Consider the following 24,646-nt stretch of genomic DNA (forward strand, 5'->3'; position numbering starts at 1 on the left):
GCAGATCAGCTGTGTCCTCCCTCCCTGTCCCTTCTTAGGTGGCAACTGGTCATGAGGGCCCTGGTGCATTGCTATGGAGAAGAAAAGTGAGGAAAGAGCTTCAGCAAAGCAGGAGGAAAAGAAAGTGTACAAATACAGGCATCATCATGTTCCCCAGAGCTGGACTGTGGTGGTCAACTTATTTACAGGAATGTGATAAATATGGCTCAGAGACTAGGACTTCTACTTGCATTGCTGTGTATCTAATACGTGCTTGCGTTAAGTAAGCAAATGCTTACTGTATAAACTTTGTAAGGCTTTTTCCCCTCTGTTTTTATTTTTCCTGTGCTGTTCCTCCTGAAGAGAAAAGCTCAGACCTGCTGAGCTGATGCCTGTCCTGGCTCTCTTGGTCAGTTCTGTGCTGTTACATGCTTTTCTTTCTTCTGCAGCACTTTAAGATATGAGCAAGCAACTACTAGCTCTGTTTCTCTTTAAGCATTTTCATCTCAGTGAACAGTTAATTTTGCTGCTGGTTGTACTGTGCTTTCCACTAACGCATCTGGATCCAGACTCTAGAGAACGTGTTTCATGGAGCCAAATGAGGCAGATAGAGAAGCCAAGTGTGAGGTGTTTATGAATGTGAGCTGTACTTCAGTTGTTCACCCAACCTGTGATAACACCAGTGCTAGGAATGGTAGTTTGCCCCATGTAAGCACTGAGTCAGAAAGCAAAGCACGGATGGGAAGACTCTTGAACTCTTGGTGTGGTAGAAGGGCAGGATTCCAGGTGGTCAAGCTGAGTTAGTCTTTGACACCCTGCCTTTCAGACCAGCACAGTCCTCACCCCTCCACATGCCTAGAAAAAAACATAATGCTTTTTGTGTCTGTTGTTGATTTGGAAGTAGTCATTTTCTGGCAAATGAAACATGGGCATGGGGCATGCCCGCTGGGTGGAAGAATTTATCTTTGTCGTGTTGGCATGATTTTCCTTATAAATACCTTGTAAGAATGAGGAGCATTTTAAGGTTAGTGTCTGGAAATACTTACCAGCTCTTTCATTTGTGGTATTTCTTTGACTTGACAGGGTGGTCAGCAAGTTAGTGTCTAGGTATGTGGTAAGGCTGTCCTTTACGTATGTATGGTGCTGCCTTGGAGTTCTCTGGGTGCAGTGGAGAGCAGAATAACATCCACAATTTGGAGACTGCCTAAGCTCTCAGAAGCAGCTTTATGGGAATAGGAACTTAAAAGGTTGTGGGAAGTTTCAGCTGGCAAACTCCACTGCAAGATTTTAAACCATGCTGATTTATGGCAACTGAAGGTGTCTCAGTGTGTGATACTTGGGAGTTTTAAAAGTGCTTTGACAAGCGTCCTTAGAAATCCTACTATGGATACCATTCTGGCCACTAAAAGACCATCCTTGTAGCACTGCTCATTGTACTCCAGCAGCTTGTTTAGCTCTACCAGCAGAAAGAACTTGTTTATTGGCATTGAGCTGGTTGCATCCCCTTCAGAAGAGAGATGTCTGTATGACTGCACTGGTATTGTTGTCCTGCAGAGGTTTTTAACTGCAAGCAAACCCCAGAGCAACATGAAGCAGCAGAAAACTGAGCTTCAGTGGATGTGTGCCACATGATTAAATGTGGAGTGAATCATGTTTGCAAAATCTTCCCTCGAAGTTTAAAAGGGGGTACTGTAAGAATGATGGGTTTTGGCGTAGCTCAGCTCTTGAACCCACGTACAGAGCTGGAGAGTTCCTGAGAAGTATGGGTCTTTGCATGCTGTGGGCTCACCATGGTTTCTCCTCACTTTGTAATTGGACTGTATCCATTTATATACCTGCATAGCATGTTTTTCTCTTTGTTTCTGACAGCAACAAGGGGTGAGGATTTTTGTGATGCTGTACAAAGAGGTGGAGCTTGCCCTAGGTATCAACAGTGAATATAGCAAGCGAACGCTTATGCACCTCCATCCTAACATTAAGGTAATTCTGCATTGAGCAGCTGTATGAAAGACATTTGCATTTGTTTGTTCTTGATAGTGCTGACCCTCACACCGACATGAGTGTGAACTGGTACTGTGGTAATAGTCTGAGAAGACATACAGTGATTACCACATCTGGCAACTTCATTTCTTTAGTTTATAATTGAACATAAAATTGCTTAGTTTAGACTTGCCAAAGCAGCTATTCGTCTAATTTACAGGAAACATATTTCGTGTGAGAAGCTAATAGGGTTACATCAAATGGAAAGTTAGAATTTGAGAATGTCTCATTTCAATGTTTCTGTTCAAAACATTGACAAGACAAAACGTTGACAAGAGTCAACGCTGGATGTTTAAGTTCCCATCATGAATGAACAGCATTGCACTGTCCTGTGCTGTTACTCTGCTGAGCTTCCATCAAGCAGAAAATGAGTTGTGGCAGACGAACCAGTAAATAAGGCTAGATCTAGTCTCTTGAAATCAGAGACATATACATTTTAATGAGCAATAAGATATATGTTATGCATGAGGGTGGCTAACAAGCTGCTAGAATAATAGATTTATTGTCACTTGATCAGTCATCACAGTGAAGGGCAGCATCCATCCACCGTCGTCTTCTCAGCAAGACTGGAAGGTGTAACTGGAAGATACATACTAGCTCTGTAACAGGTTTTGGGAGCAGCCAGGTGAAACTCTACTTTTTTCCCCAGGAAGCTGGTCTAATGGCTCTAGCAAAATATGTATACTGTATGCTTAGATACAGAAATTACTTTGTCATAAACACATGTCAAAAAGAATCTCATAAACAAATGCCAAGCAACTTGCTGAGGAAAAAGACAGCCAACTTCTCATTTTACTTATGTAGCAGCAACAACTAAAGTAGTGAGTCAGATTCGCCAGTATGTTGTTTTGTTTAAGAGCAGGCTTGTGTTTGAAAGCTCAGCTATTACAACTCTACTGAAAGTATGATTTTATTTGTTGTTGTCAAGTTCCCTTGACCATTGTCCTCTTATGAACACTATTGCTACCCCAACATCAGTGACAGCTGCTGCTCAGGAATACCTACATTATGGGGAAGCACCTGCCTGCCAGTAAGGCTGAGCCCAAGAAGTGGGGGAGTCATGTATCTTCAGTAATTAAGCAGTCTGTGTGGATGCATCTTTAAAAACTCCAGTGTCTCCCCGTCGTCCTGAGCAGCCAAAACCAAGCTGGGCAGATCTGGCTGGAGGGATGCAAATTGGGTTGTGACACTGAGCTTGAGTGCTGACTTTTCTTACCAGGTGATGAGACACCCAGACCACGTGTCCTCCTCCGTGTACCTCTGGGCCCACCACGAGAAGCTTGTCATTGTTGACCAGTCTGTGGCATTTGTGGGTGGCATTGACTTGGCATATGGCAGGTGGGATGACGACGAGCACCGCCTGACAGATGTGGGCAGCGTGAAGCGAATGGTGGCAGTGAAGTCAGTGTCAGCAACTAACCTGACAGTAAGTGAGCTTGCTCCAGCTGGTGGCCATGTTCAGCATCTGCGTGTCAGGTTTGCTGTGGGGATGAACAAGCTGTGTCCTTTTCTAAGCATAGGGCTGGGTTTAGGGGATTTAAAGAGGCATAGTAGTGGGAAGGAGGAAGTGTTTGAGCATTGAAGGACTCCTGAGGGCTCGATGCTGGCCAGCTGTTACTAGGGCACATAGACAGCTGAGCTTCTGGAGCTTGGAGCAGCAGTTACAGTTTGAAGGCTGCTTTCATACTCAAACTGCTATAAATGCATGGTAAGCACTTGCAGAGTGCCCTGAACTTCTGGACACTTGGGCCCTTGGTAAGTGCCTTGCTTCCTGAACTTTCTGCTAACCTGAGTCTGTATGTAACAGCATATCTCTAAAACTTCAGAGAGGTTTAGGTTTATGAGAATTTTAAGGGGAGTAGTAATCTAGAGTAAATTCATGGAATCAAATATTGCTAGTAATACTGGGTTGTTCTGTTGAGTGCCTCCTCAGTACAGACTCTCTCTCAAAAGCATTCCTAGTTCCCACTGACATATGTCCTTGTCACAGAGCAAGATTCGTCTCATGGTTGTTTGAGTATTGATATACATGATAATCTGTAATTAAAGGGTAACCTGTCCAGACATCACCTGCAGCAATGTTTTGTGTCTTTTAAGTCTGCAGCAGAGTCTGAACATGTCCCCCTGCAGTCTCAAGCTGTGTCCTCCGAAAGCCCCTCGTTCCAGAGAAATGCTGATGATGCCCCAGACACATCAAAAATGAAAGGAGTAGGAAAACCCAAAAAGTTTTCAAGGTTCAGTATTTACAAGCACCTCCATAAACACGGCATGCACCATGCTGACAGCGTCAGCAGCATCGACAGTGAATCAAGTAAGTAATGTTTTTTAACTAAACAACATATATAAAGTGTGAGTGGAGGTGGGTGGGTGTCTGTACACGCAGGTTCACATGATTTCTAGGGTAACGTGTTCTTTTGTAAGGAAGGAAAGTTGATGAATAATAACTTGTCAATATGTAAATTTGTGTCGCTGGAAAATGTACAGGGAAAGTTTTGATTTGAGTTTAGTTAATTAGCAGTTGTCATGAGCCATCAGATGACATGGTGTAGTGTACATGATACCTAATGTTTATATTGTTGGGAAATTGAGAATTGACTCTTTCATTTTTCAACTTGTGTTTATTGTAACAAGCAAAACAGTTTCTGAATGTGATTATCTCTCATAGGCCAGTGTTACCTAGGTTTAAATCAGTTCACTTATGTGGAAGTATTCACACTTCACCTGCTTACTAGAGAGGAGATACTATTCAACAGCTGAATATTTGAATGCAGCTTTTAATTCTCCACATTAAAAACCACTCCAGAGCTAAAATTACAAAGATCAGCTTGACATTTGTTCTAGCATGAAGTACTTCCTGAAATCTGTTCCTGAAGTCCTCAGTTCTTAAAGCTGTATATTGCTTGTGGTGGGAACTTACTTGAGTTTCCACCAACTCCTGTAGATCTTCCTCCTGCCTCTGGCCAGAGGGAGCCTTGGTGGAGCATTGCTTATCTTGGTTGCAGTTGGCTCAGGACATAGCAATGGCTTCACTGCTTCAATGTATCTGGTTTAAAACCAGTTAGGTCTTGAATTGACATCTTTTCTGAGCTCCTGCCATGCAAGGTGTCTTCAGACAAGATCAGGCACCAATGTAGCAGAAGTTGACATGTGTTTTGCCATGAATAGAGCATCTCGACTTCCTGCAGGTTACTATAACCCCACTAGAAGTCAACCGAATATAATCCAGAGTTTAAAGCCCCATCTGAAAATCTTCCATCACCACAGTGAATCCAAACAGGGGCTCACAGAGCCTCGGGAGGGTAAGTGGAGTAAGGCAGAGGTGCCTTCAGGCTTTAGCTGCTGATGTGTTTGTGTTATAACTATGGTGAGAGTTAGGTTGGGTGCCAGGATCAGCCTTTGCTGCTTGTTGATTTCCCAGCATCTTTAGCACCCCTCTGAGGACATCCTGTCAGAAGAGTCTCCTCCAGAAGCTACAAAAACTGCAGCATAGATAAATAATAATTACAAAATGAAAAAAAAGCCCGTAACAGCAACAAACCCCAAACAAATCAACATATTAGCAATAACAACAGGGAACAGTTGAGGAAATAGCTCTGATTCTGGTATATGATGATTTCAGCAGCTCTCATCCTGCAAAGGAAGGAGCTTGTTACTGGAATTGGGAACTTCTGCAATGGGTACTTTAAAGTAAACCTAACGCAGGAAGACATGCAGAGAAGGGACACAGCAAAGTGGCTGCTGTCAGACCTATGTTTGGATGAAGACTTGGGCCCTCCCTTTTGTCCCTCATTAAAGTCAGTAAAGGCATACTTCACGGAGAAAGGATTATCTCTTAACCACTATCCTGTCCTGATCTCTGGACTGATGTTGAAAGGGCCTGTTTCAGTACCTCATAGGGATCCCTTTGAGTTCTGGTATGGGGTGAGGAGCAGTTACTTGACATCTTCTTCTTGCTAACGTTTTCTGCTAAGGCCTTAATTACCAATTATAAAATACTGGTTACAAAGTAGTGGTAGGTAACAAGGAAGAGAAGCATTTGCTTCATGGAAATTAATTGTGGTCTCCCCTGTGGTCACCTCATGTTCATTCACGAGTAAGCGTATAGTCATCAAAGCTCAGTCCATGAAGTGTGTTTTGGCCACACAGCATGTCCCACCCATTCCCATTTGAGCATGCTGAGTCAGTGATTCCTCAGCTCCACCTGGACTCTCACTAGAAACTCAAGCTTCCTAATGCAGCTGTGGTGCTTACCTGCTGCATTGTGTTTCTGGCATGGCTTGGCTCAGCTCAATGGGGTTACAGCAGTGCTGACAGGGCTTGCTTTGTGTAAACCAGTCTTGTTGCGCTGTTGCCAATGTGTATTTTGTTCACTGTTAAAGGGGGTTGTAGTAAGGGGTTTTCATGATTACCTGGTGGTGTGGTTGAGAAGGCTTCTGTTGCTAGCATGTTACTGTGTAATTATTTCAGTAGTATTTGATACAGTAGATGAAGACTGCTCTCAGGGTCAGGAAATAATGCTAGTTAAATTTTTATGGTCTAGGCCAATGTTTTTGGTTTCCTTAAAAAAACAAAAAAAGAAAAAAAAATTCACTCGACACCAAAATACGCACTGTAGAAAAGGGATCCTGTTAGGATGGAATATTTTAGACTATTTTTAATCACCAATTTGGAATTCAGAATCCGTTTGTTTAACATGTAGAATTGTATGAAAAGATGACATTGTTATTTAGAAACACAAAATAAAACATTAGTGAAGGAACATGACCTTTTTAATCATCTCATTCTAGTTAATAAAGACTAGCTTCTGTCAGATGAGATATACCCTCCTACAGAGGCAAAATTATAAATACTACAGCAGAGAAGTCAGAATTACTTTATTAGTGTTGTAAGATATAGTAAGTGGATAATTTAAGTGATGTTTCTGTACAGATATCCACTGAGGTCAGTCACAGCTGGGAGTGGGCTGCCACATTTAGGTGTCATTCATTGAACTGTGGAAAAAACAAATGATTATAGGGTGAGGTTTTCAGTGTAGTGTATAGAGAATTCAGCATCTGCTCGTTGTTTCCATAACAGACTCCTATATATAACCAGTTCTGATGGTATAACAAATATTAAAATAGGGAAGAAAAAAAATACTAATATACATCTTTTGAAAGCATCAGAAAGAGTAGGGAGAAATCAGCTTCAGCCGACTGGGACTGGGAGGTCCTACAAGTGCCGTTCCATGGCAGCGAATCTCTCAGCAGCAGTGTGCGATGGACAGACATAACTTTGGAGGGTGTGGATTTGTTGTCTTGTTTGCCTGTGACAGATAAAGGATCCATCCGCAGCTTGAAGACAGGTGTTGGCGAGCTATTTGGGGAAACCAGGTTCTGGCACGGAAAAGACTATTGCAACTTTGTCTTTAAAGACTGGGTTCAACTTGACAAACCTTTTGCTGGTAAGTGCCTTTGCACCCTGGAAATCATTACGTTTCCCCCAAACCCTCTTTTGCATCTTTTCAGCCTCAAACCATATTTTTTCCTCTTACTGAGACAGAGGTAATGAGGCAATTTTGATTTGGCTGCTAGAAGGAAGCAGCAAAACTGTCTTTGAGAGGTTCTAGGGCCAATTATACCGTTACGGTCCGTGGACATGGACTGCAGGCAGTTGCATGATGCGTATTCTGCACAGCCCTCAGTGCTGTGTCCCAGAAGCTTCCATTTGAGGGGGGCACGCCATGCTTTCCCACATTTGTGTCTTTTTTCTGAGAAGACCTAAGCATGCTTTCCTGTCCTGTAGACTTCATTGACAGATACACCACCCCGAGGATGCCCTGGCATGACATCTCCTCCGTGGTACATGGCAAAGCAGCGCGGGATGTTGCACGACACTTCATCCAGCGCTGGAACTTCACCAAGGTGGGGTGTGGGCATCACTGCTGGGGACACAGAAATGAATACAGCCCCTGCCTCATCCACATGCCCTCCACAGGCATGCATTTTAATTTTTAATGTTATCCTGCTGTGTTGCAGTGTCTTCAAGTTGCTTTTGTTTTCTTTTTTCCCCGGGCAGATTATGAAGCCCAAATACCGATCCCTGTCCTACCCATTCCTGCTGCCGAAATCTCAGCAAACTGCTAATGAGTTGAAGTATGAGGTGCCCGAGGCTGTTCATGCCACAGTCCAGGTGGGTGCTGATGGTCTGCTCGCATTCTCCTAAGAGAGCTTGTTTTGCATCTTTCCAGCAGGAAATGTCAATGCCTGACAGACCCTCTGCAGAACTTGAAATTATAAAATTACACAGCATAGGTGGTCATGTCCTAAATTACAATAAAATAATGCAACTCTTTCAGTAGAAATGCATTAATTTATACCTCCACCTTTGAGGCAAGAGGACGAAGCTGTAAGCAGTACCCAAGCTGTGGGAACACCGTGACTTTGTATGGCTGTGTAATTTGCTATTTTGTTTTTTGCTGCTCTTCTGATGCCTAACATTTATATTTTATGTTTTGGGAAGGTCTGATGGGTTGAGGTTGCCCACTGAATATTTATCTCAAATCTTAGAGCAGTCTAACCAGGCCCCCAATGCCTCACTCGAACATCTGGTGGTCATCTAGAGCCCAGCATTAAGTGGAATCTCAGAGATGTTGCATTGAACTTCATCTGCATCTTATTATGCAGCCCTTCAGCCCTGTGGGTCCTCTGCAGTTCTGCACAGTCAGCCCACAGTCTCATTTGTGGCAATCATCCTCACAGTCATAATTTCAGAGATACCTATATTTAAAAACCCAGCTAGGTAGACTGAGTGCATATATTGCATACTACTGTTACCCAGCAGATACATGGACTTGTTGAAGAATATAGTCAAAAGAGTTATGCTGAAGCAGCAAAACAATTGTGTGTCTCTGTGGATGAAAGATGTACAAAATAAAAGCAATTAGACCAAAACCAGGCAAAATGCATGCCTTTTCTCTTTGTAAAAAGTGGTCTACCCCAGATATCAGCAACACTTGGGGAAGTTTGGTGTAATAAGATGCATTTTTCTGGGTTTGTGGACTGCCAGGGCATTGTCTGCTCCAACCTGCGTGATGTGAGGGATGGCCAGCACAGGGATCTTGTCTTGGATCTTGGGTGTGTTACACCAGCCTTCAAAACAATGCTTGTTGAAACAGCTTGTTGAAAAATAGTCTCACTTCAGGCATCATCATGCTTCCCTGTGGCTGTAAACACCTCCCCAGCTGAGACTGTGACACCAGCTTTTTGGGAAACTTTGTTCTCATGAATGTGAGGAGGCTTGCGTCCCCTGAGCATGCTCTAACCACAACGTAAGCCTCAGCTTCTAAGTCGTGGGGTTTGCTGTAGCAAAAAGTTAGCGTCTACTGATTAAGAGCTGGAAGCAGTTCCCTAAGGAGAAACTGAACTGAGCACTGTCTAAGTCCAGATTTCCTTTAGTCCATACTGCAGAGCTGTTGGCTCAGGGCATCAGCCTGTGGAAAAGGAGGATGAAACTCAAACAATGACTGTTAAATGCTGCATACACCAGTGCTGAGTGGTGGGTGAGTTGTTGAAAAGTAGCCTTGTCACAACATTGCTGGGGCATTGCAAATAACTGATATGTTCCCAGAAATGAGGGGCTGTTTCAGTGATGCTGTAAACAGCAAAAAAGAGAGCAGGTTTGTCTTGTAAATTATTCACTTGAAACTGCCTTGCTCATTTCTAATTTATGTCAAATTGCAGCTTTGAGAGACTTGTCAGGGTAGCCCAGCACTGCTTAGAGACGGATAAATAAAACCATATGATATTAGTCTGAAAACATGTTGCCCTGCAGTGCACCAGCCTTCCCAGTATGAGGGAAGACAGTGAGGAAGAGCATTTGCAGCACCAAGCATGGTGAAAGTGGCAAGGGTGGCTCCTCTGCCTAGGCTGGTGCACCCTGCCTGAGTACAGGTTCCTTGACACTGGATACAGGTTCCTTGACCCTGGGCTGCTTGCTTATGATTTCTGGATGATCCCCTCAAGCTCTGAGCCATGGTTTTGCATGCACATACTGTAATGTTAGCAGCCTTCTCCATAACATCCACACTGGCCTGGTTTCCATCAGTCCTCAGATGACGAAAGTGCCCTGAAGCATCCCTGTAGTCTCTGCTACGGGTCAGTGAGTGGCTCAGGCTCTTCTGATGAAGATTTCAGATTTGTCTGCTGCAGGAGGTGGTGAGAGGGAAAGACTGGATCTACACACACGTATCCCTTCTCCTGGTTCGCCTCTTTCTGGAGCTCCTGGGGTGTGCATCAGGGTGTCCCTGTCCATCTTCTCCTTTCCTGCAGTCACAGGAGTATCAACCTCTTGCCTGTCCAATATAGTAGTTTTGGGACAGAGGGCTGCTCGTGCTCATGTCTCCTTCCAGTGGTACAGTCCAGCACAGAAATCAGAAATACCTTTAAAACCTTTCACTAACTTTTTATCCAGACAAACTAGAGCACTATTGTTGTTGATATTGAATCCCTTGGCTGGCCAACAGCCATGCCCATGTTATTCCCATTTTGGTGTTGTGTAGGGACTTTAGAGGTAGAATTTACTGTCCTGAAGCAAAATCCAGCATCCAGTGCCTGTTCCAGGCTGCGGGGTGATTGAAGAACTTCTGACTGCTGTTTTTCTTGTTTCTGAGCCTGTTCGGAATATGTCTTCAATTGTGGGCAGATCACAGGAAGGGAAAACACAAAGTATCTGTGGAGATTGCAACATTGCTGCAATGACCGAGCCACTGACTTGTCAGCAACACATTTTGACCTCATTGAACCATCTGGTTTTGCTCTCCTTTGTCAAACAAGAGGAGCAGGAAAATGTTTTCAGGCGGGAGAGGACCACAGGAGCAGCCCTGACAAGGGCAGGGAGGGTGAGTGCAGTGTGCATGGGAAACAATGTGGAGGTGGAGGCTGGGAGGCTGGGAAGAAGGAAGGAAGCCTGGCAGTTCCATGGGTTAGTCAGACTTGGTCTTTTACCCTCTTTCCTTTGAACTTCTGGGCTTTGCTTGCAATAGCAATGTGATTGCACATTGATTTTTTGCAAGAGTCAAATAGCTAAAGGCAGTGTGAGGGTTTTTCCATCTATCTCCATTCCAGGGTTTGGAGTTATCGGCCAAAGTCAGCACTGCAAAAGATGTGATGTGAGGCAATATCCACTTCCTGATGCAAATGCAATGAAAATTTAATGCTCTGACAGTGGCTAATGCCCTTACCTCTTTGAAGTCTGCATGAGAGCTTGTGCTGCTCAGGAGTTATGCACTAGCCCACAGCAAACATCAAAATTGTTACTGTTGTATCAGTAAAAGAAGTTAAAGAGATGACAAGCTTGGCACAGCCTTCCGGAGAGGTATTGAGGGGCCTGAGGGAGAGAAGAGAAAGGACCGTGGAGACACTATCTGTTGTACCTGGTATAAGATGTTTGGATGATGCTGAGCCAGCTTTTTAGGACAAGCCATGGCACATGGTTGTGGGGTGATGGTCCTGTAAGAGCAGGCAGCCTGGTGTGAAGAGTAGCTGAGATGCTGATGTGTGGAGGGATGAAGAGGAAGGCAGGAATGGGCAGGTGGATGATGCGCTGGGAAGCCATAGTGCTGGAAAGGGATGGTCCTGAGTGATAGTCCTGTTGCATCAGGTGACATCCCTGGTTTAGAATAACCTTGTCTCCTCACAGTAAAGTTGTCTTTCAAAGCAAGGGCTTTTGGTGTTATCAAGGTCCCAATTCAGAAAAGTACATTTATTCCTCATCCACAGCAGTTTCAGCTCTTGCTGCAGTAAATGAGGGTGTGAAAGTGACTTCGTTCAGTGCAGGGCTCAGCAGCTTATCTTAAAAAAAGCGAAGCAGCTCTTTGGAGCGTGGACAAAGTTAACTAGCAAAAAGGATTAAATATCAGTACTTCGTACGCTAGGAAGCTTTCTGAAGCACAATTCCAGATTGCATTTGTTGGAGGTACCCAGTCCACAGGGACATGCTTCATGGCCCTTGGTTTTCACTGCAGCAGAAGAAGAGGCAGGGAAGAGGCAGCTGCTCATTGCCGGCTGTGCTGGTGAAGGTAGAAGGGCTGCAAGCTCCTGTCCATGCTGCCCCCTAAGCTGTGTCTATAGAAGAATTAGACTGCTCTTTACCCAGAAAAGCTGTTTTTCTGTCCTTGTTAATGCACACAGTGGAATTCTGTTCAGGAGCTCCGTCTGCTGTGGTGTTTGGTGAGGTTTCAGAAGTGCCCAGCCTGAGGTGTGTGGGAAAATGCAGCTTTGGCTTTGCAAACCAAATGGGTGATTAAAACCACACAGGCATGAGCAGCATCACCTTGCATATGTCTGTGCAAGCAAAGGGCAGCTGTTGGGGACCAGCAGAGGCTGTGAAGGCTCTTGTGTTCGGGCTGCCTCCCTCCCTCAGATGTTTGTGACCCCGATGCTCAGTTTGGGAGTCTGCAGTGTGCGCCCTTCTGTTGGCCAAGACAGCAACTAAATGGCAAGAGTTGCAGTTTTTCAGTGACCTGTGGGAGAAAGCTCCTTCTGTCCAGTTAGAGAAACTGGCTCAAGAGTTGTGTGGTACTTAACAGCAATGCCCCTCAGTGCCTCCTCCACAGATGCTCTGGAGACAAGAAGGTTGGTTTAGTCCAGGCATACAGCACCTGGACCAAAGGGCCAAATCCTTATGTATTGGTACACTACTGGTGATGACAGTATGACAGCAGAGCTCAGGGTGAGGGTGTTAAGTGGACAGGGAGAATAACACGGAGCCAAGCAGAAGCTGGACACAGAGAATTAAAAGAAATCCATTGGAGGAATTTCCAGGGAAACATGTTGAGTCCTGAAAGAGATGGGGATTTTGCACGTACTGACACACGTGTTCCACAGATCCTCTCAGCCTTTGGATCTTGTCCTGTGTGTGACTGGCCCTGAGTGCTGGTATAATGGCTGTAGAAAGCTATTTTTAAGGCTAATGTTGAGAATGTTTAAAGACAGACACTAAGAATGAGTAATAGTTTCCCTGAGCATGTGCTCTGCCTCTTAATTAAAAACTACGTTTCCATCTAAGAAAATGTCACTGAGGGCATAGCGCGGTTGCTTCTTGACTCAAAGCGCAGGAGAGGGAGATGCTGTGGCATCTCTGGCTGTTGGGGATGGGAAGTTGTCTGCTGTGGGGCTTGCTCAGTCTGGCTGAGAGCATGAAGAAAGGTTCTTTTTCATATTGGTTTGGCTCTCTTGCACAAGAACTGCAGGAGATAGGGGAGAATGTGCCCTGGGGATCATGGAGTATCTACTTGGAAAGGGGACTTACAGTGAAAATTAATGGTTAAGTGTGAGCAGCCAAACTGCTATGAATTTTTAAAGTTGTATCATCACAAATGGGATGGCTTATGCAAGAATTTGGCAGAAGTAGTAAGTGACCTCTAGTGCTCAGGGCAAAGGCACATCCTGCTTTATCAGACTGTGTAATGGTGTAGCATGGTTGTGGGAAAAAGACGTTGCCCCAGCTGGATGCTGACTTTAAAATATGCTGGACAGGAGATCACTGTTTGGATGTGCACACCTAAAGCTTCGAAATGTGGTTGTTTTAAAAGCAGTTTGTCATAAGACCTTAAGCAAGAACAGATCTTCTGTTCTTCAATTCTCTGTTTCACCTAGAGCTGCCCAGGTGGGACAGCAGTAACACAGCAGTGGGACAGAGTTCTTAAGTTTTAATCACAACATTATTAAGCGTTAATACTATTTTTGATCAGCTTTTCTCCTTATTACAAATGCAGTATAAATAAATGGTAACTGTTGTACATACTACCTTACTAGTGAAATCCTGAGAGGCAAATGGTACAAAGGAAGAGCATTGCCTTTTAAAAAATTCAGTTGCAAGGCTATGGTGTCCTGGATGGGGCAGAGCTGAAGGTGTTCATCTCTTGCTTTCTAGGTGATCCGTTCTGCTGCTGACTGGTCGGCTGGCATTAAATACCATGAGGAGTCCATCCACAATGCCTATATCAGTGTGATAGAAAACAGCAAGCACTACATATATATAGAAGTGAGTGCCAATGAGGAAAAGCAGGAGGGTCCTGATGCTCTGGGCATGGCTTGCAGCCGTCGGGAGGGTAATGCTACTTCTTGAGGTCTGGTCTTCATTTTTTATGAATTTAGATGCACGTGGATATTAATACAGCATCTGCTCTGAATTTTTGGAACTGTTTCCATTAACTTCAGTGGTCTTTGAACCAGGCTGATGAGTATGTACCCTGACAGCCTTCTGACCTTAAGGTGGAAAAAAGTAGATGTCTTTTATAAGCCTGTTTGTGAAACTGCCAGCAACTTTTGTGGCCTGTGCAATCGTCTTCTGTGCTCTCCATGGCTTTGCAGTGTCCCCTGTTCATGCCCAAACATTTCACTCACAGAGCTGGTCTTGCGCCTGTACAGCCTTGAGCAGAAGGAATCTCCTGTGTTGGAGTGACTCTCAGAGCTGGCTGAATGGAGATGCTTATTTTCCTCTTTTTCTCTGTCTTTTCCTCCACCCCCCAGCCTCTTATTCGGTTGCTTGTTACATGAATTTTCTAAGGACTGTGATTAATAAGGACTAGTTAATTCCCTAAGTGAGCACAGGCACACATTGTTTAATGATAATTTTTAAAAAGCATCCACTGAAGTGGCACACAAACCAACTATCTTTTGTGGCTCTTGGTCTGAAATAAAGCATGCAAGTATCTTTTTGTTCCTCACTGACAGTGTCTGACAGTAACTTTGCTTGCTTTTCCTGCAGAACCAGTTTTTTATTAGCTGTGCTGATGACAAAGTTGTCTGGAACAAGATCGGTGATGCGATTGCACAGAGGATTCTTAAAGCTCACAGGTAACCTGTTCTTAACAAGGCAATGGAAGTCTTCCAGGTGTATTTATATGGTGTGGTGTAAAATAATATCTTAATGAACATAACTGTACAATAGCTTACCTAGAGCAGAACCAATGTGGTCCAACATCTGCTTGTATTTGCGGCAGTGAGACTTTTGTGGTTTCTTTGCATTCACAAAGTGATTTTTCTGGATTTATCCTGGTGCAAGTACATTTTTAACTATGGAACGTGTTTAAGAGCAAGTCCTTTATACTTTGGTTCAGAGACACCTTTGCTTCATAGCCAACCAGTCTTGAACACTGTGTGTGTGGTAAGGCAAGTTAATGGGTAAGAAGACTGAACTAGGATTTGTGGTTTATTCAAATTATCTGTAGAGAGGATTGGCTTCAGATAGAGGAAGCAAACACATTGCAAGGATTTGACTGTAGGGTCCAGCTATTGTTCGAACAACTTTTTCTGGTGAGTGCTGGTGGGTATTTACAACCCCCATTGCAAGGGAACCATCATTTGTTCCTGGATGGATCAGATCCAGTCATGTTCTAGATACTCCTTTTACTTCAGCACAATTAACCCCTTGTTAACATTACTATCACAGGTACTTGTTAATTATTAATTAATAATTAATTAAAATATAAAAATTAATTTATATTAATAAAGCTTGTTTTTGTTTCTATCCTGTACAGCCTTGTGTAAGGTTGCTCTTTAAGGTACATAGATGTCATAGTCTAAACGTGTATCCTGGCCTTGCTGGGCTGGTACACAGAAAGCTTTCTAAACTTCTTTCATCTCTCACGTGCTTTTTCACCATGCATGGAGACATTTCTTGAAACAATTGTTTTTTCCATATTGTAATTGTCCAGAGCTATGCAGGGAATGCTTTCTCAGAGATATTCTCTCCAGAGTCACAGAAATTTCTCTCTCTTTGACACTTGAGCTTGGAAATTTCCACTTGGGTAGAGTCAGCTAACCCAAGACAGACAGTCACCAGGGAACAGGCAGAATCTGCAAGGCCACAGGAGCTGCCATGAGCCAGGCTTTGTTCAGAGGCACTGTGGAAAGAGCACTATTAAAACTGGGAGAGCATGGGTGTTATCTGCTATGCCATTAACAACAGGGCAGAGTAACAGGGTGGAGCTGCTGGTATTCTGAGCTGCAGTGCATAGCCCAAATAATTGATATTAGCTAAGGATCAAAAGATGGGGTGGATCTTCTTACACAGGGTAGATGAGGAGTGGTGCCAGTGCTGCTGGAAATGGTGTTGTGGATGTTTGCACTGCAATCTGGAGGCTTGCAGGCAGCCGGATACAGCATCTCTGTGCTGGTTGGTGTCCTCCTGGAAAGCCACTCCGGACTGCCTTTCCTGCTTTTGGGAATTCACGCTATGGGCCCTTTGCATCTGTTGCCTGCTTCTAACAATGTTACTAAGGTAGCAGCAAATTCTCCAGGTAATCTGTTAAGATTTTCCTGTTATCTAAAGTTTATGTAGAGGGTGTCTTTCTGTCCAGATGTCAAAAAGTCTGGCACAAAAGGGAGTCACACAAATTCTTCAGGGACCCATTTTCAGATGTGATGCTCACATCTGTATTACTCCAATTTTATGCCAATATTGTGCCAGCTTAATGTTGGTGATCTCACTGAATATAAGATTTAAATTCTGCATGCTCCAGAGTGCTTGGCATTGCCTCAGATTAAAAGTAAACTCGGACATAAATGGTTTGCATCAAAATGTTCATGTTCCAACTGCCCTGGGAAGACAGGGTAAGTGACACACAGATGTTTAATTGTAAATTAAGGTCTTTAGTAAAGCTTGTATACTTCTCACTCTTCTAGACCAAACATTTGCTACTGATGTAACTAGCAATGTTCTTTTCTTGGTTTCCTCTTTTTTGTTTTTGTGTTGTTTTTTTCCATGGGTGGCTCTTGCTAGTTCAGTAAACGCTGGGCTTTGGACAAACAAGCTGCTTTTTGGGGAATGCTTTTGTTGGTAGATCCTTTTCATGATACAGACAGGCTTCATTTCAAAGTCTCGTTGTGTACGGTTAAGACCTCATTAGCTGTTCCTGGGGTCAGCTGGCAAATTGAGGCTAGTTTACAGAGCATCATGCAGTATAAGGAAGCGCTGGTTGAAATAAAAGAAACACAAGCCCCCACTGTCTCCCTCTCAGCTCAAATGAGACCCCAGTGCTTCATAATTCCCGTGCCCTTAAATTCACAGGCACAACTTGCCCGACGAAGCTATACTTTTAACAAAAGCTGCAAGCTGGCCTATCTTCAGTCTGCTGCCGAAATGGTTTTGTCCTGGTTAAACTGTGTTTGCCATCTAGTGGCAACACCCTGCAGTAGAACATCTCCCTCCGGTGCACAGGGCAGGGGATTGCCAGTACCCCAGGGTGCCTGGAAAGTGCTGGCAGAGCAGATGCGTCTAGCTTTTGTCAGCAAAGAAAACCCAAAGGTGGGCTTTAAGAAAAGCCCCAGGCAGTGCCACAATTGCAGCTTTTGTTCTGAGTCAGATCATGGTTATACAGTACAGCTTAGTCTGGGGAAAATCTGGGAATGAGTTTTGTGGGTTATGATGTATCAGTAATATACTTGCCTTCCTTGAGTGATAAATGTTTTGTTTGTGCCCTGAGCTTCTTCCAGCCTTTGTGATGTTTCTGGCTTCTAAAAACCAGGATGAAGTGAGAACATCATGTTAGACTTTGGTTTTCTGCCTGTGATAGCTTTGTAATCTTAGGCAGTTGTACACACCAGTCTCCAGCAGTATTGGTGTGACTGGACTATCGAGGTGCTCAAATGAACTTTTATAGTGGCAGACATAGTCTGTAAAACAATTACTATGCCCTTGAACTTTGGTGAAAATGCGTTTCTTTTCCTTTAGCTTCTTTTGCTATCTGCTTCTTCTCCTGATGGCCTTAACACTCACTGAAGTACTGCTGACAGGTGAAGAAGACATGTAACTGGAAATACACTTCATACTTTTTGCTCTCTTAAAATTTGCATAGTAGCTTTGGATGAAAACCAAGTTGGTTAGTGCAAGGAAAGTGAAAACAGGAGGCCTTCACCTTGCAGGAAGCTGTAATATTTGCATATTACTCCATACTATCTTTTCAGGGAGAACAAGCGTTTCCGAGTATACGTGGTGATCCCGCTGCTGCCTGGGTTTGAAGGAGACATCTCAACTGGTGGGGGGAGTGCGCTGCAGGCCATAATGCACTTCAATTACAGGTACTGCAGGCAGCCCTGCTGCAGGCAGGCTGTCAGAGACCTCCCTGGTCACCTCTGCTTGGCTGCGGGTGATGCCCAAGGCTCCAGCTGCCATCCGCATGGCATCACACTAAATGCTGTTCCCATGTACACAGTGTTTGGAAAAGGAGAAAACTGTGTAGCTTTCACTTAAGTACTTATAGCTCATATATTTGCCAGCATCAGGAGGTGAGGCAATGCTAGCTGAGTGGGGAAGTGCAGTGGGTAAACTTCAGTGCTTCCTGCAGGCAAACACCCTCACAGATTTGAGGAAATCCCACTCTGCCCTGGCACAATGGGTTCCCCAGTCCTTTACACAAACCCACCAATTCCTGACTCTCAGTTACTGCCCATGTGCAGCATAATACTTTCATTTTAGCTCATCAGACCAGGACCTCTTCACCTCTGAGCTCTTTACCCTCCCACTCTACAGTCATGCTCTCCTGTAGGCACTTCCCATGGTGCTACAGTTCCTTCTGGCAGCATCCCCATCACCACTGGAGCCAGGATGGAGCTTGCGGCCCTGTAGGTTCCTTAGCCAGGCTTTGCCTCCAAATCTGCCTTTTTGGCCAATACTTTGCCTGGCTCTGCTAGCAACAGCATATTCCCCAATGTGATCCCCCTGCTCCAGCATGCATGTGTCTGAGGGACACTTGCAACCCTAGTTGCAAGTCTCATGGGAAGGAATGAGACACAGTGGTGCCAGGTAGCCCTGTGCTAGAAATGGGCCGTAGAGAAAGGCGAAATGGTCCAAGGCAAGATGGTTTTACTGGAAAGCTGCTGTGTTATGGTATGTCTGTGGAGACAGAAGAAATCTTCCTTGTCTGCTGGTCTGCAGGGAGCCTACTGCACATCCAGAAGGATGAACGGGACAGGAGACACAAGCAGAAGGAAAGCTGCATGTCTCTCTGATTAGGCCCTTTTACCTGAGCTTTCTTCTGCAAGGGCAACCATAGGTCTTGAGAAATTGCCCATGGGTTGGGCTCTTTTGAATGAGATGCAGGCTGTGGCTTTTCCAGCCCAGCCGTAATCATGCAAACTCCCTGACCTGGTGTTCTGCACATGTTATTTTCTTAATGTGATTTCACATCCAGACCTGTGGCACAGACACAGTAGCAGCCCTGTTTGTAAGACATTTACCATCATTGAGGTGTGCTCTAGAAAGCAAAAATGCTCCCCAGCTTCTGTGCAGATTGGTACGAGCTCTTATAGGAAATGAGCAGTCCATGATATATCAACAGTCATTCGGGGAAATTGTGTGCTCTGGAAGCACCGTGTTTCTTTTGCTTGCACAGGGTATTTAAGAGGCATCTGTGTTTGTGATTTACCTCGCCTGGTTCTGCTTCAGCATATGCTGTTGCCTTGAGTCACGGTGGTGCTGACGGCTGCCTATCTTCTTTCCAGGACCATGTGCCGAGGAGAAAACTCAATTCTGGGCCAGTTGAAGACAGAGGGTAAGAGCTTTATTTTTCTCCTCTATGTTTTTCAGTCTTGGGATGCTGCTGTTCAATGTCTATGTCTATGACACACAAATCAGATTCTCCAGCTTCTTATTAACATGGCTTGCTGTGACTGGGGCATCTCACAGCATCATGTGCTATGGGCTCATGGGGCTGGTGAATGACCTCCTCCTCTGCTGTTATCCCATGGCAAGGTCTTTCGGAACATGCGAGCTGTGGCCAGTTGTCAGACTTCATGCTTGGATGCAGCCCTGATCCGGAGGAGGGGAGGACCCCAGGGAGAAGACAGCAGAGGTTGCAGCTGCTCAGGATCATGTTGTTTGAAAAATGTCCTGGGGGCCCACTTTTGGGATTGACAAGCCTTCAGCCTCTCTTGTGAATCCCACCCTGCATTTGTTTTTGGCAGCTGTCAAACACGAAGAGGGAAAGGCTGCCTAAGCAGAATGCCGTTTCTGAGCTGCTTCCTTGCCATGAGGGTGCCAGCTTGAAATCAGAGCACCATGAAAACCTACCTGTCACAAATATCAGGGCTGTACATAGTGCCTCATTCCTTCTGGGTCTTTGCATAAATCTGAACTGCAGACAAGTACATTAGGACATATTTCTATACTGTGCATGGACAAAACACCTGCTTCCAGCTTCCTTTCTGCAGGATTTGCAAAACAGCAGTCGCATGGTCCAGTTATTTTAAGACATTTGGATCAATTGTGAGAACTTGGCATGCTGCACAAGGGAGGTCGGGGTCACTTCTTGCCATAGTGGAAGTATTCAAGCAGGCAGTGGATCAGAGCAGCGCAGAAAGCCCACAGGCAGCTTGTAAAGTCTGTTTATGAACTAATTTCCATTATCTGTTTCTTATTTATTTTAAGTCAAAAGTGAATTGTTATTCATATGGGTCTTTATATAAAGGGTCTTTTATCTTTCTTCTCTTTTCCACCTTCCTCATCCCTCATCTTGTTTAATTTTCAGTCGGAGATAAGTGGATAAACTACATATCGTTCTGTGGACTTCGAACATATGCCGAGTTGGAAGGAAAACTAGTCACAGAGCTCATCTATGTTCACAGCAAGCTGCTTATTGCTGATGACAACACAGTTATAATCGGTGAGCAGGGGGCCTGTGGGAGGGTTTTGAACCACTTCATTATGTCTGCATTAGACCCTTTGTTTCTCTGCCCCGTAATCAGTGCAGGCTGTGATGCTGTGTGCTTTTCTATGCTGTGATTTCTTTCTTGTGAGATATTCTGTTGTTTAAAAAAACCGCCCAAAAACCAGATGCGTAAGTTCATCAGGAAGGTAGGTAGGAGGGAGGAAAGGATCTGGGGGACTGTCATTTAATTTGTTTTTCTAAAATGGTTTTGAATCTCAGTGTAACAGTGAAGAGAATCCCAGTGCAGGGAATATTGTCCATCTGTCTTGTATCAAACTCTGCTCTAACAGGAAGACTTGTGAGACTTGTCATCTGTTCCTTAAAGAACAGAATGTGCCGTAAAACTTGGAAGCTTTGGACAACATGTGTCATTTATCAGCTCCATTTCCTAAGAATAGGGAAATATGTTATAACAAGTAATAGATAAAATTTCATCCATTTTCTTTTTTTTTTTCACCATATTTATTATGAGACCATGCAGCAAAGACAAGAGACTTCAGGCTCAGAGCTCTATATCACAGCAGAAAGGCAGTTTTTTGGCCTGTTCCTTTGAAGAAACCTTTTTTTATCTGTTGTATCAGCAACAGAAACTTTGCTGGAGAATAACTTAATACCAGATTTTGTAGGACTCGGAATACTTCCTTCCTTCAATGCAGCAGTTCAGCTGTAGTCTCGGATGACCTGTGGTTAGGTTTGCTCCTCTGTTGTTACCCTCTGTGGGGTCAGATCTCATCTCCAGTACACAGAGCAGCTCAGAAGTAGTTTCAGTGTTGCAGCAGGAGCAGTGACTTTGCAACTGTGATCTGAGAGAGGGGGCTGAGACAGCTCTTTATTTCTGTTTTCTGTATCTATAAGCCTGAGGATGGATTTTTATGCAGCATTTGCATCTGTGCCAGCTGACGAGAAGATGGGAAGGCAGTGTCATCCCTTTTCCACTTATGAAAGACCATGCATGGAAATAAAATGCTAATGGGACCACTGTGCAGGAGAGAGAGGCTCAGCTCATTTTTCCTCTGGGAGGTGTTAGGTCCCCTTGAGTCAGTTCAGTCACTGGGAAAGCTACATGGCTACCTAGTGCCTGAGGGTCTCTTCTGGAGCTGGGGGCTGTTTGGTCATTTCTGTGGGTTAATGACCTGATGACTCCTATCACTGGCTGCATCTTGTGGTTCCTTTGGAGCCAGCAGGTGCTGTGGTGGCCCCAGCTCTTTCTTTCTGATGGCTGCATGGGACAGAGAAACTGGTTTGGGTATAAAGCCTCACCTGTTCTCAAGCAACTGATCAGGTCCTGCAAGGGGAGCTCTCAGAACTGTGCAGAGTGTCAGGGCTGGAGCTGCCATGCGGGGCCAAGTGCATGCAAACCTTTACACGAGCATGGTGATGCATTTTGGAGAGGGACCCCCCCTGAAAGGCACGGCCAGAGCCATGCTGAAGAAATGCAGCAGAACAAATGTCTGCTGCCCTCCAGTGCACTGGGGACAGAAGTGGTTGTTTCCCAAGGTGTGAGCCAGGAACTGTGCACAGGACACCCATGGGTCCCACCACTGGGGAAAGGATCCTCTTTGCAACCCTGTGGAAAGCACACCTCCACTTCCTGGAATTTGGGTCTTGTACAGCATGTGGTAGCAAGCACAGGGCAAGGAGTAGAGAAGAAGCATCTCCTGTAGTGTGAAGGTCCCGCAGAGTCCTGGGGTCTGCTGTTGCCTTGCTGCATCAGCAGGGATGATGCCTGAGCTCTTGTGTCTGCAGACAAAAAGTGCGGTCCTGGCAGGACAGGAGGCTGCCTTTGCAGACATGCAGCCCACAGCAAGGAGATGGCCTTCACAAATGCAAATGAAAAGCTGCTTTTCTTTACACTACTAAGGATGAGAGCGGATTTACCCATAAAGCCCACCCTGTGTCAGGTAACCTGGTATCCAAACCAAATGCAGTTAAGCCCTTTGAAAGCTGTGGCATCCTTCAGCAAAAGTATCTGGGAAGTTTCAGAGAGAGTAAACTTTTAAAAGTGATGGCTTGAGCTTGACTATGATTTAACCTTCTTTCAAACCTGGAGCATTTGAAGCCTGCAAAAATTAGTTGGAGGTATTTCCCCTTCCCCAAATCCTGGCTCTCAGGCTCTGTGTTTCCATAAGGAAGGCCTCTGGTCAGGGTTTTACCTAGTGAAGCCATAGATAGTCCTCCATGGAGATGAGAGATGCAGAGGGTGGTGATGGGGTGTGCAGGAGCATCCCATGCAGCCGTGGTGCATTACTGGTGCTTCATTCTCCCCCTTGCCAGGCTCTGCCAACATAAATGACCGCAGCATGCTGGGAAAGAGGGACAGCGAGATGGCCATCATCGTGCAGGACACTGAGACTGTTCCCTCTGTGATGGATGGGGAAGACTACAGCGCTGGGAAGTTCGCCCAGTCCCTCCGGCTGCGGTGCTTCAGGTGGGATGCACAGGGCTGGCAGTGAGCAGGATGCAAGCAGGGCTTGCTCAGGCTTTTGCCTGCCAGCAGTCTTTCAGACAAACAGAGTTGCTGCCTGCTCAGGTTTAGCATTGCCTGCCCTGGATTTAGCCTGGTTTTCTGCTGCTGTTTCACTGGTGTTTCTTTTTTCCCTTCTTCCTCTTCATTTCCCATCTGGACAATTATTGCACAGGAAAAAAAAGTAGAAAATTGAGCAGCATTACAGCTGACAGACTATTGCAGGGGACAGGAGAAGGAGGGTGCTGGGAGCACACAGGGTTTGGCATGTCCCAAGGAAATTTTTCATCTCTTAGCATTTCTCAAGAGGGGGAGTACCCAGTGCTTGAGCTTCCATGAGCATCAATCGCTTTGTCTTCTCAGGGTTGTCCTTGGTGGCTCCAGTCTCAGTCCAGAACACCAGGATCCTGTAAGTGACAAATTTTTCAAGGAGGTGTGGATTTCTACAGCAGCTCGCAATGCCACCATCTTTGATAAGGTGAGGAACGGAATGTGATGCCTTTCCCTTCTCTCCTTCCCATGCAGCGGCAGCAGATGCCAATGGGAGAAGCAGCACAGGGAGGGCAAGTGCAGCAGGTCCAGCTCCTGGGGTGGGACCTTCAGAGATGCTTTCAAGGAATGAGTAGTATCAGATGCAAGAGCTATGAACAAGACACTGGAGTTTGTGCATCCTCGAAATGTGGCAGCAGCCCGAGAAGGCAGCAGTTCTGATTTCTCCTTTTATTTATGTTAGCTGTAGCTCCAGTGAGTGGCTGTGGTGTACTTACTGCTTCTACTTGACGTAACTGGAGTAGAAGCAAATTTTACTTCTGTTTTTTAATGAGCTTTTGCAGTGATAAGAAAAAGCCCTGGAGCTTCTCCTCTGCCTGCTCCAGCCATATCACAGATAGGCGCATGCATCTTCCCTCTGTGTTCTCCAGGCTCTTAATTAAGTCACTACCATCCCAGGGAATTTGTATTAGATGTTTTGGTCCTTCTCAGGAGCTCTGCATTGCAGTATTTCCCCTGCACTGACATGCCACTTTCTGTTTTGATCAGGTTTTTCGGTGCCTTCCCAGTGACCAGGTGAATAATTTAACCCAACTGCGTGATTTCATCAACAAGCCCAAATTAGCGAACGATGATCCTGCAAAAGCAGCAGAAGAATTGAAAAAGATTCGTGGGTTTTTAGTACAATTCCCCTTTCGTTTTCTGGAGGAAGAATACTTGCTTCCTTCCGTTGGAACAAAGGAGTCCATGGTACCCATGGAGGTTTGGACTTAAGAAGACTGCTTTATGTTTTAAACTCTGGTTCTCTAGAGACAAGTTGTTGAACAATACAGGATTTTGGAAAGCCTTTTATTGCTGAGAGAGGTGACAGATCTCCACCAAGCTAACGTGCCTTTCTTAAGGATTTTGGTGGAGGAACTCAAAGCAAGTCAACACTAGCGAAGGAGAGGAGCAGAAAGACTTAGAAATTATAGCAGATGAGA

The 24,646-nt window shown here is 44.9% G+C and overlaps 1 protein-coding gene across 2 annotated transcripts in view; it reads left to right on the plus strand.

The window, feature by feature from the left end:
* PLD1 (phospholipase D1) overlaps positions 1 to 24,437 on the plus strand; it is a gene marked incomplete at both ends in the record, with an annotated part of 42,195 nt that extends 17,758 nt beyond the window's left edge. The window contains 15 exons of one of the 2 annotated variants that reach the window (XM_080623052.1): positions 1,849 to 1,959; positions 3,239 to 3,445; positions 4,117 to 4,330; positions 5,205 to 5,318; positions 7,334 to 7,462; positions 7,804 to 7,922; positions 8,077 to 8,190; positions 13,933 to 14,043; positions 14,770 to 14,858; positions 17,970 to 18,083; positions 19,506 to 19,555; positions 20,531 to 20,665; positions 22,985 to 23,138; positions 23,538 to 23,652; positions 24,213 to 24,437. In XM_080623052.1, coding sequence (XP_080479178.1) covers positions 1,849 to 1,959; positions 3,239 to 3,445; positions 4,117 to 4,330; positions 5,205 to 5,318; positions 7,334 to 7,462; positions 7,804 to 7,922; positions 8,077 to 8,190; positions 13,933 to 14,043; positions 14,770 to 14,858; positions 17,970 to 18,083; positions 19,506 to 19,555; positions 20,531 to 20,665; positions 22,985 to 23,138; positions 23,538 to 23,652; positions 24,213 to 24,437 — 2,001 coding nt within the window. The remainder of the gene's footprint in view (positions 1 to 1,848; positions 1,960 to 3,238; positions 3,446 to 4,116; positions 4,331 to 5,204; positions 5,319 to 7,333; positions 7,463 to 7,803; positions 7,923 to 8,076; positions 8,191 to 13,932; positions 14,044 to 14,769; positions 14,859 to 17,969; positions 18,084 to 19,505; positions 19,556 to 20,530; positions 20,666 to 22,984; positions 23,139 to 23,537; positions 23,653 to 24,212) is intronic. The other variant, XM_080623053.1, reaches the window with a different exon arrangement.
* Positions 24,438 to 24,646: the final 209 nt, after the last annotated feature.

The sequence above is a fragment of the Psittacula echo genome, assembly GCF_963264785.1.
Source record: "Psittacula echo genome assembly, chromosome: 7".
Lineage (NCBI taxonomy): Eukaryota > Metazoa > Chordata > Aves > Psittaciformes > Psittacidae > Psittacula > Psittacula echo.